The sequence below is a fragment of the Buceros rhinoceros genome, unplaced genomic scaffold, assembly GCF_000710305.1.
Source record: "Buceros rhinoceros silvestris isolate BGI_N320 unplaced genomic scaffold, ASM71030v1 scaffold522, whole genome shotgun sequence".
NCBI classification, from domain to species: Eukaryota; Metazoa; Chordata; class Aves; order Bucerotiformes; family Bucerotidae; genus Buceros; species Buceros rhinoceros.
Window position 1 is genome coordinate 39,406 of NW_010399230.1, and position 11,021 is coordinate 50,426.

Genomic DNA, 11,021 nt, shown 5'->3' on the forward strand with positions numbered 1-11,021 from the left:
GCTGAACCAAGAGAACTTCTGTAGAGAATTTAGCAAACTGATTTGGGCAGAGTTGCACTTGCAGTGCTGAGGGTTGCACAAGAGCAAGATGAAAGCCTGCCTCATTGCTCTGCCTCTGCTTTTCAGGATGGAGCATATTCCTCACCACTGCCATCTCAGTTTTCATGCCTACGCAGGGACAGTCTGAACTGTCTCTTATTCAGCACCTTCCTCTAAACCTTTTGCCAGGACCAGCCCTGTGTGGGAAGGGTGATGTGTGTGGTCTTTACACTAATAACACCTGGTTGTTGGGCAGCAGGGTGCAGCGCTTCTCCAGCAGTGCTGCCTGCCTGCAGAGCATCACTGGTGTTGTGCGTCACGTTTGGAAAATGCTGGTTGTTGGTGTACTGATACTTTTGGATTTCCTTCCAGGGGTTTAAACATGTCGGAGTTTGTCTGCGACCCCAGAGCAGGCTCGTATGTGTATGACCTCATTGCAGTTTCCAATCACTATGGAGCCATGGGAGTAGGCCACTGTGAGTAACTGCTTCTGTGTCCTTTGTATGCAAGGAAATGTAGGCAGAGGGCTCTAGGCGTTGGAGACCTGTGGCAGCCCTCACTGAGGTCGTCTAGTTCAAAGCTTCCCTTTGTTCTGTATGGGTGACCATCCCATTGGAAGGTGATGTCCTTCGTGTGAGGATCTGCAGAGCAGCCAGCCAGTTTGGATGGTCTGCAGCCGCCTGAGGTCTGGCTGTGGGACCTTGGTTAGTAGCCACTAGACTATGTGATGGTGTTCCCCAATTTATGAGTGGAGTTGAGATTTTTCAACGTTGAATGTGAAATTGGGAAAGGACCTTCTTATTAGAGAGCTCTGGGGAGAGTCTTCAGCATAAGCTCTCAGTTCAGCTCCAGGACTTGGCCTCTTGCCCTGCAGCACGCTCTAGGACAGCTGTTTGTGCAGTACGTGTGCAGCATCACAGCTGCAGAGCAGAGGTTGCCAGCAGTCGAGCCAGCCAGGCAGGAGCATGCCAAGTTCCCTCAGTGGTGGCGAGACAAGGTCTGATGGGCATCAGTGGCCTGTAGGCCGGGGAGACAGAGTGGAGGGCATGCCTTGTTGTGAAGCTGGGTGTGACACCTTTCTGCATTTCCTATCCTGAGTTCTGTTTGCTGCAATAGCAATTTAAAGCTCTTTTTTTTCCCCTTTCATTTTGCTTTCTTCCAGACCTTTTCTAAAACAAGCCACAAACAAATGTGTAGTTCTTGGGAACTCTTGGTTGTACAGCTGGCACTAGCTGGCAGTAGAATGTCTCCATCTTTGCACTGACAGGGGGTCCCATAGCAGGGAAAATGTTGTGCTATCAGAAAAAAACCCTTTGTTGTATATGACAACTCTGATATATCACAAGTCTGTATTTTCTGTCACTGGTTTTGTTGCAGCATAGACAAAATGCATCTGGAGGTGGAGTTCACTTTACCAGGTGTCTGTGCAGATCCATGCTGTAGGTGACACTTCCAGAGCCCCCAGAAGTGTCTTACTATGAGAGGATGGTGAACTCACATTTGGCAGTGTCTGTGCTTAACTCCTAGGGTATGGCACTGTAGGATAGTGTGAACTGGATGATGCTGTGGTTTGAGATTGAGCAGATCATAGTCTTCGCTGGAAGAGACTTTGCAGGACTTTAGTCCAACTTGCTTCTTGAGTGAGGATGCTTTCAAGACTAGATCAGATCCATCATCATCAGAAATCTCTTTCATGTGAAAAATGTGAAAATGCCAAGTCTTAAACTGTGTGTTTGGGAAAGCTCTGGCTCAAGATGGTTGAACAAAACACTGTAATTTTTTCCTCGGTTTCTTTGCCCCGTATCTCAGCTATCAGAGGTAAGTCTGGTACATGGGACATGGTTGGAGACTAGCTGGACCAGCTGGCATTTTCTGGAAGATACATACATTGGTGAACTAGGTAGTTAGTGTCAAAGCTAGCTCCTGGCCTCCTGTGCACCTCAGTGTGAATCTCTAGTGCCGTGCAGCTCACGTGGTGTTACCTGCCAGTCTTCCCCAGAGAACTGAGCTGCAGTTTCTTCTCCTGACAGACACTGCCTACGCAAAGAACAAAGTGAATGACAAGTGGTACTACTTTGATGACAGCAGTGTCTCGTTGGCTTCAGAAGACCAAATAGTGGTGAGTATTTGTCCTGAGGCTAAGTGAGTTTGTACTGAAAGTGTAGTTCCCTGCTTTGGGCATTACACTTCCAGCCAAGCTGCGTGGGTGGTTTCAGATGGTTTTCTTCTTTGTCTGGTAGACAAAAGCTGCGTATGTGCTGTTTTATCAGCGCCGAAACTGTGAGGAACATACCGCCCCATCTCCTCCCCAAGAAGAGTGTGATGGCATGGATACCAACTAAACATTGCCTCCAGCACTTGGCTACCTTGTTAGCGGTTGCTCCTCTAAAGGCATGCCTGAGGCATCTGAAAAATTTCCTTCCTTCTGTAGAAGTCAAGCAGAAAATCCAGCACTGAAAGATTCAGTGCTGGGGGTTGCAGAATAGCACTGGAGAGTCAGGAATAGGTGCTGACACTTGGGTATTTAGAGGCCAAAAATAATATATATTGGAGCTTCAATAAAGTTCTTTTTAAAAATCTGGCTGAGCGGTGTGGCTAGAGGCAGGGGTCATGGCTGAGCTGGGCTGGGGCTGTGGGTCTTGGGCTGAGGGTTGTAGCTGGTGGCTGGAGACCCTGTCACAGCTGAGCCTTGCTGGGGCCTGTGGGGAGTCCGGTGGGTATGATTCTGTGAATCGGTGTGGAGGCTTTCTGCCAACCCTCTGGGGTTGCTCTTGGGCCCTGCCCATGTCAGGGAGGCTTGCTGCACCCTTTCTGGAAGCTCAGTTCAAATCTTTGTGCATCTGGCCTGTCTGTTGCTGTCTGTGCTGTCTGCCTTGGTCCCCTTCCTAAGCAGCGAACACTTAACCTTCCTTGTGTCCTTTCCCAGATGTGTTTGAGGCTCTTGTGGGCAGTTTTGGCTCAGCCTTTTCCATGTGAACAGTGAATCCTGTAATGTAGGAAGCTTTGCTGGAAGCAGATTATACTCACTTATGGTATGGCATATGTGCAGGCTGATCTGCACAGCAGTGCAGGACACATCTCTCCTGGCTCTGGCTCCTGTTCTTTGGCAGAGAAGATGTCATCCATCAGGCCATTTCTTGTCCTCCCAATCCCTCTCCTACACCCCTCACTTCCAGGCTGTGCTGTAAGCACTTTCCTGCCTCCACCATTTCTTCTGTGGTCTGTGCAGTGGCGGCATTTCTGTCCTGTTTTGCCCATTTTTCTGGCTCCTTGGAGCTTTTTCTCCAGCAAAGCTCAGCACTGTCCCCAGAACTGCCACCTCTAAGGATGACAGCCCAATGCAATGGATTTTGTGAGTTTGCAGCCTTCTCTCTTGTGATTTTTGGTTTGTTTTTTTTTTTTTTTGACTGCTGTTGAGTGCTGCCCTTTAGATCCTCCACTCCATCATCTCTGTGAGGCTGCAGGTGTGATGGTCCTGTCCGAGGCCTTTCTCTGCCTTAGCTGTTCAATAGTTCTGCTCCATCCTGTCGCTGCAACTAGCAAATGCTCTTCCCTCTTCACAGTCCTCCTTTACTGTCTGTGTTACCTGTAGGGCACAAGTCCATGAATGAGGATGTCTGTGAGCACTAGATCACGTCAGTCCTCAGTGGAGAACTGACATCTTCCATGAGAAAACTGGGAAAAATCTAGAGCCTTAATCCATCATTTTTAGGGGAAGATCTAGCTCAAGGTGGTGAACCAGACAGTAGGGGTTTTTTGTTGGAGCTGAGTGTTGGCAGAACAAAAGGCTAAAAGAGGATACTGCCCTGTTTTTTTTCCCCCCCTGAAATGTGTGTTCGCAGCCGCTCGGTCCTCTATGCACAGTGTCTGTGGCTTCATTGCTGACCACAACCTTCTGTGATGGTCAGCGTGACAGCGGTCATCCCTTTAAATCCCGATACGCCAGCTCGGCTCCCTTCCTGCAGCGCTCGGCCGCAAGTCCCATAGGAAATTGTCATGTGCCCTGCGCCTCAGCTTGCTGCAGCCGAGCAAAAGCCCAGCAGCTTGCAGTCTTCTGCTCCGAGCAATGGAACGGGAGGGCAGCGCCATGTGGCCCCTGAACCAGGGCACTGGAAGGTGATGGAGGGAGGAGGAGGCAGGGCTGGCATGTTGGTATTGTGATCCTCTTCTGCAGAATTTTGCTTTTAAAGCATTGAAATTTGAGGTTTGAGATCTGAATTGATTCATTGCTTCTGCTGTTCTGGTTTTGGGGTTTGGGATTTTTGTAACTCTTAATATTGTATTTCTGGGTTTTTTTCCTCATTACTGAGCAGAGCATCCAAAAAACAATTTTTAAGCTGTAGCACTGCACTGAAGTACTCTGGTCACATCTTTCTGTGTTCACTGTACCCTGAAAGAAAATCATGTGGGCATTCTGAACTGGGGAAGAGAGGAAAGGGAGGGGAGTAAAAGACCTTTTTAAAAGAATCAATCTGAAAGAGCCTTTGTTCTCCTCCCTGCCCCCCTACCCACGCTGACACCGAGACACGCATCAGTGGGGCTAAATCTCCAGTGCTCAGATGCTGAACGGACTCTGTTGTACTGCAGAAAAAGTGGCCCAGCTGTTACTTCCTCTGCCTCTGAGCTGATGGGCTTCAGCTGGTGTGTGTGTGCTGTAATACCAGAGCTGTTTTTTAGACTAGCACTTTGTAAGTGTCTGGCTCTATTGTACAAAGAGGAGAATTAAAGAGTGGTTTGCACTGAAACTGGGTTTTGTTGTGTTTTCAGCTTTCATTACGTGGGCTGATACTGCTGGTTCTGGGGATGCCTGGTGCTCCCAGAGCTCTTTTGGCTGGAGGAGGGCAAGTCCTGCAGACGCAACCCCTCCCTGCTCTGCCAGTGCGGATTTGGGAGAAAAGCAGCCGTTGCCTGCACTGCTCTGCACATCTGGGGGTTCGTGCTCACCCCGGGGTTGCCTTTTCTCTTCTGCAGCGTGGAGTTGCTGATACCTGGTGCTGCAGGGAAAGCCTATCCTTCCCTTTCTGTGGCACTGAGCAGCCTCAGCTACAGATTCCTCATCATTCCTTTTTCTCTGTGGATCTTGGGGGGGTCCTGGCCTTACTTCTCTTCATTTTCTCCAGGGCTATCAGGGCTGCTCACATGGCTGTACCACTGAAATACTGCTCCTGCAGCTGCTGTAGCTTTCTCCTTGAGGTCATCTGAATGTGCATATGAGAGCAGGCTGGAGAAGACTGAGAAGTTAAACGTGGCTGGGTTGTGTGCATTTAGTGGGGTGTGAGTGCAGGGAGTCTGGGGGATGGTCAAAATCTTGCAGTCAGGGTGGGCTGTGAAACCGCAGTGAAGTCTTTATGTTGTGATTACAGTGTAAGGAGGAGCTTGATCTTAGCTGGAGCCTCCGAGAGGGTTAGAAGAGCTTTAATGTGGAGCAGTGGATGGTGAGCTTTGCTATGGAATGCTGACCTCCACAGTGGGAAGAAGGGGAAGCAAAAGGGCAGATTTTGGCTGTGGAAGCATTGAGGTATTTGTGTCAGCGTGCAGGCTCTCAGGAATGGCTTACACAAGAATGCCGATGGCGTGAATTGGAATTTCTCATTGCAAAAGGGAGGGAAGAGTAACCTGAAACACAAGTTGTGTTGTCAGAGAAACACTGTAATTAGCATTCGGGGAAGAGGTGTCTGAGGCAGAATAAAGCATCTCTGCGCTAAGGCTTCTGTTCTGATGGGAGATGGTTCAGACACGACCAGAAAACAGGCTGTGCGTGAGTCCTGACTCTGCTCCTGCTTCGAAGAGGGTGTGCAATTTCACCCTGGAAAAAAAAGCTCAGAATACAGAAGGGGAAAAATATCAGCCACAGAGTACAGAAAAGCTTCCGTATAAGAAGCATTTCTCTGTGTTGGGACTGTTCTTAGGGAAGAGACAACTGGGAAGCTCCGGCAGAAGGACAAGCCAGGAGCAGTTGCTTCCTGCTCTCTACAGTGCAAATGGTCAGGCAGGAGCCTTGAAACAAGGTATGTGTGTTACCCACCTGGCACAGTAACTGAACAGGGGCTGCAGGGAACAGCCAGGTGCCCTCGCTGAACCATACACCCTGCTGCCAGTGCGGAGGGCAGGAGGGGCTCTGCGGACAGCCTGAGGTGCTTATAAATGGACCCAGGAAGGATTGAATTAAGGATAAATAGTCTGTGTGTTTGCTACTACTGCACAGAAATGCCATTTCTGGCTCTCTGCTGCCCAAAGACCTCTGAGGAGCTGCTCTGCCCAGAAGGTGCCCATGGCCACTGGTGTGTCCACCAGCAGGTTGATCGGGGCAGTAGAAAACAAATGGGATTTCACAGCACTGGAGAGCCTCAGTGCAGGCTCGGATACCAGAGGAAGGTGAGCTGGCCCACGCTTCGCTGTGGGCAAGTGGTGAGTATCTCCCTCTTGCTTTTGAGAACGGGGGGGGAAAAAAAAAGAGGAAGAACAACCAGCGCTTTCAGAAAGCTGCTTCTGAAGCTGTGTTAGATACTTTGTCACTGCCAGTTTTGAATTGCTAACGTGGTGATGCCATCTGAACTGTTGGAAAGCAAAGGGTAACTAGCTATGCGTTTGTTTAAAAGGATAGAACCAGACACATTAGCACTAGTTGTGCTTTTTCAGTCTCATGAAGTTTTAAGCTCCAGCAAGCTTGCTTTTTGTCTTAGGTCTTGTCTCCAGCATATGTTTCCCAGGAAGAGAAACAGAACTCCAGCTTGAGACCCACACTGAGAGCCTTTGGCTCGCGTACAACACCCTCGGTCCTGGGCCTCAAATCATCGTTAGGTAACTGCAGTTGTGAACATGGTGCTTTATTCTCAGCCTTGCTAAAATACATTATATAGTTTTAAGTAACATTTCTTTTCAAATTACTTTTACAAGAAGAGACAAATGTGTATTCTCCAATTCAGAAGATGGAGGTCTGAAGTTCTTCCTTAAACATGCCTTCAAAGTGGAGGTCCTTTGCCATGAGCTCCTCTTCCACATCTTCTAAGGCCCACTGATGATCTGTCAGTTCTAAAGCTTCCCACTCCGTCTGCGTTGACAATGAACGGAGGCAGAGAAAGGAAAGCAACACAGTATTAAAGCAGGCGGACAAGAACTGCGCAAAGCAGCGTGTACCTTAAAAACTGCAACAAAACCTAAACACCTGGCGCTCCTGTCAGCTCTGAAGCCAGTGTTTTACACTTGATTGGGTATTAGGTAGTTGGTGCCCTCTTCCCAGGCTGAGCCTCTGGCTGGGCGCTGTGGGGTAGTTACTGAGGAAGGTTACTGAAGACAGGAGGCTGCAGCAGCAGAGCACCCTGACTTCCCAGGCAGCAGCAGGTGTGCCGGTAAATCTCTTCTGTCTATAGCACATAAAACCAGAAGCCAAGACGGTTGCTTCATGCATAAACGAGGGTTGTGAAAGGAAGAGGCAGTCTAAGGAGCCTATGAAGAACCTCAAGACACAGTCTCATTCCTGACATTTTCCATTAAGCTCTCGCTTACTTGATTTTATCAACCAAGCTCCATCATGTGCCTGCTGGACTTGAGCTCAGCAGCACTTACTAACACAGCTTCTGGGGAGCCAGCTTCTGCTCTGGAACTAATCTCAAGGGAAAGGAAAAAAATCTTCCTCTGCAAAAGCAGAAGATGGTCCATGAATTCAGGGTTTCTATCAGCAATGACTAATTGCTAAGGTTTACTTCAGGGTATTAGAGCTCTGCCAGACCCAGGGCAACTTCTGTACCCTTCATCAGCTGTCAGCTCTAATTTTAGGAACAGGAATCCAGAGCAATTCCCTTGCTTGACACAGGGGGAGGCTGAGTTATGTAGAGCCCACAATCCTGTAAGTTCACAGCAAAGGGGAGTGCAGGGAATACGGTACCTTAAATGCTTTGTTAGTGTCTGCTGGCATGGCCATTGCTGCCCCTGTCATTTGTTCTTGCATCACCCTAGACTGATCTGCAGCTGCGAAAGAGAAAGGAGAGGCTGGGTTTTATCCGCATCATTTACACAGCATCTCCTCGAGCACGGTGCCACCAGGCTGCTTTCCAGAGACAAGAAAGTTACAGGAACACCGAGAATACACTAATAACATGCCAGAAAGAGTTCTCACATCTTAGCTAAAATTACATAAAATATGCAGACAAGTTGAGCAAAATACAGTCTTCTGCATTCCCAATTCCCCCAGAAAAGCATCTGTCCTGCCCTGCCCCGCACGTAGTAGTAAGAAACCTTTGCAGCCTTCCTGAAAACTGCCACTTTAGCTAGAGATAAAAGCAAGCCAGAGAGCAAAGTTTCCACACACCAACATGACAGGAAGGCAGGCGTGGGTTAAGTACCATGGATGTTTGTGAGCAGTGAGCCAAGAACTGGTGCAGGTTTGGGTACTTGCTGCAGGTGATGTCAAACCTGGCCAGTGCAGAGCAACCTTGCAGAAATGAGAACGGCTTTTTGGCTGGTAAGTTAGAACTCCTTCCCCAGCTTCCCCCAGAAGTCACCCTGTGGGAGGAGAAGCCAGCTCTTTCACAGAAATAACCGTGTCTTACCATTATCTTGGCCCAGGATGAGAGTATAAATGCTTCTGAGTCCAAACACATTCAGGAAGTACCAGGAAGCAGAGCTCACCCTGATAAATCAGAGCAAGAACGGTTAATCTCAGTTCAGAGCTGGCTTGTGGTCTCGCTTCAGAAGCGGGCACAGACCATTCAAGGCTTATTAACACATTCAGCATCTCCCAAGAGAACACTCGACCATGCTTGCTGAGGACACGGGCTTACCAGGACGCGTCTAAAGTGAGCAGCTCAATCCCCTGCTGCAACATGGGTTTAAACCGCAGCGTCAGAGGAAACGGGACCTTTGCTGCAGGATGAAAAAGAAAAGCCCCGTTTCACAAGGTGACACCACGTAATTACAAAGCAAATGGCAAAGTGAGTAGATTGTCCTTTTACCACATCTGATGTGGCCTGAATACACGGCGCACAGTAACGGGTTAACGTGCACTTTTTCAGAGGTTGTAGTTCTGTGCTTTATTTTGATAGGAAAACGCTTTTTGACACTTAATCAGATGCCAAACCCTCACAGGTCTTGTTTCAGTGTCTGAAGGGGAATGTCTTTTGTCATGTAAACAGTGGGGAAAAAACCCCAGAACCATGAACTTAAGGAAGTATTTTTGATGTGTTCACGCTGCATTACACGGCAACAACGCCCTGGACAGGCTCAGAGGAAAATCTGCTGTATCAACTTGAAGCTTAGGCCATTTAATAAATTCAAGTATTGGTTTTACCACTACAGTTGTTTCCAGATACATAAGCTGTTTTCTGAGGGGCAATCAAATCAGTGCAGTTCACGCTGTGAACTCTGGCAGTGCCACAAACCAAACTCCTGCTGCTTCCAACTGACTACTGTCAGGTAACAGAGCAAATCTTTGATGCTGCCTAGACACCCCAGATCATCATCAGAAACGTGGCCAGACCCCTGGGCTGTGTTATTCCAGACACTTACTTGTGACAAAGCCTGAAAATGTCATGTTGATCCAACCCCCAATGAGGATCATAGGCAGAACATTGGTTACATTCCCTTTCATCATGTCTGTCAGCATGGTAGGATCTGCAATGCAGAGAGTTGATGCAGGGTATGACAGGAAAGGGAAACGACTTCACCAGCGTCACCTGGTCTATCTGCACAAGAGAACAGCCCCACCCCACCTTCTATCCCATACCTATTATTTTCCACTCTTGTAAAATACTTTGCAGAGTGGCTGCTGCCACCGAAATGGTACTCTCTGCTGGGAGTGACCCAAGCTGTTCTGTCTGTCTGACTCCACCCCTTGCTCCAGGTCACTGAACTTGTGTGACCCCTCTGCGAGCTCATTTATCTAGAAATGGGACAACGCACTATCCAGCTACTTGCTGCTGAAGCCTTTGGCCATGTTAATAAGTTAAATCAGTTAGGAAAGGTCCTGCAGGAGGTGGCACAAAAAACTGACAGAAGGACCGGAGTGGGAGCAGGACTTCCCATCGCAGGCAGCACTGAGGTGGACGTGGACTCGTCACTGGAGCTCATGCAGTTGGAGGGTGAAGTTAAGCCAAATGAAGTGACCCTACATGTTGCTATAAAAGAGGGGGATCTCGCTGCCCCCACCCCGCTCCCCAGTACCCAGCTGCAGTCCCATCCTCTCCCTCACATTCACTGAGCTGTCTGCAAAGCTGATTCACCGTCCTGCCTCGGCAGGAAATTACATTTTTTCTGCCCAGCCATATTTATGGTACCTTAACATACCTGTCATTGGTGATGGAGGCACTACCTTTCTTTTCGTTTTCTTAAAAAATCCATCCTCTGGGTTATTAAAAAAATATTTCCGTGTCAGGAAAGACTGAAAATAAAAAAAGCCAATGCCAACACCGTGAGGAATAAAAGGACAGAAGCGTTGTTTCTTGCTCAGACATACAGGCATCTTACAAGCTCTTTCATAAAGCATCCTTCTTTTTGGAGAGGTACTTCACTACCCAAATGCTCTAAAGCTCGTCACTTTTTTTTTTCCCCTGGATACAGAACACCAGCTCTCTGGCTTTCTAAAATTCCTAAAAGAAGAATAATCCACATTGGTTAAAGCACTTTGAGCACTTTGTGCAAAGTTCTTGCTGGCTCAGTACCAATACCAGTATATCTGGATTTTCACTCCCCCCAGCCGACCTCTGGATTTTACAATATACGTATCTGGCAGCGACTAAGCCAACAGGAGCGACTGATTTTTAGTTCACAAACGTTCCTGTGACACTGTGTGACCACCTCACTATCCCAAGCTTTTACTAAATCCCCGTGAACTTGTTGGCAGGTATTGAAGACAACGGCTTGGATGCAGACTGCATTTCAGCCTGCAGTTAAACACCAAGCAGGGGAGGCTACCAGGGAAAAGACACGTACAGTGATCCTGTGTCCAGGCTACCTGAGCATCCGCTACTGGCCACCCAGCCAGACGC

General features: G+C 48.4%; 2 protein-coding genes across 2 annotated transcripts in view; one reads left to right on the plus strand and one right to left on the minus strand.

Moving 5' to 3' along the window:
* The window catches only part of USP4 (ubiquitin specific peptidase 4 (proto-oncogene)), a gene marked incomplete at its 5' end in the record, with an annotated part of 42,020 nt that extends 39,400 nt beyond the window's left edge, over window positions 1-2,620 (plus strand). The window contains 3 exons of the mRNA XM_010131366.1: window positions 412-515; window positions 2,070-2,158; window positions 2,280-2,620. Of these exons, the coding sequence (XP_010129668.1) occupies window positions 412-515; window positions 2,070-2,158; window positions 2,280-2,381 (295 nt within the window). The remainder of the gene's footprint in view (window positions 1-411; window positions 516-2,069; window positions 2,159-2,279) is intronic.
* A 4,233-nt stretch (window positions 2,621-6,853) lies between these two features.
* EMC3 (ER membrane protein complex subunit 3) overlaps window positions 6,854-11,021 on the minus strand; it is a 4,551-nt gene continuing 383 nt past the window's right edge. Inside the window, exons 2-7 of the mRNA XM_010131365.1 lie at window positions 10,321-10,414; window positions 9,544-9,648; window positions 8,820-8,901; window positions 8,589-8,668; window positions 7,925-8,007; window positions 6,854-7,090 (exon numbers count right to left, since the gene is read on the minus strand). Of these exons, the coding sequence (XP_010129667.1) occupies window positions 6,962-7,090; window positions 7,925-8,007; window positions 8,589-8,668; window positions 8,820-8,901; window positions 9,544-9,648; window positions 10,321-10,327 (486 nt within the window). The 5' untranslated portion in view covers window positions 10,328-10,414 and the 3' untranslated portion in view covers window positions 6,854-6,961. The remainder of the gene's footprint in view (window positions 7,091-7,924; window positions 8,008-8,588; window positions 8,669-8,819; window positions 8,902-9,543; window positions 9,649-10,320; window positions 10,415-11,021) is intronic.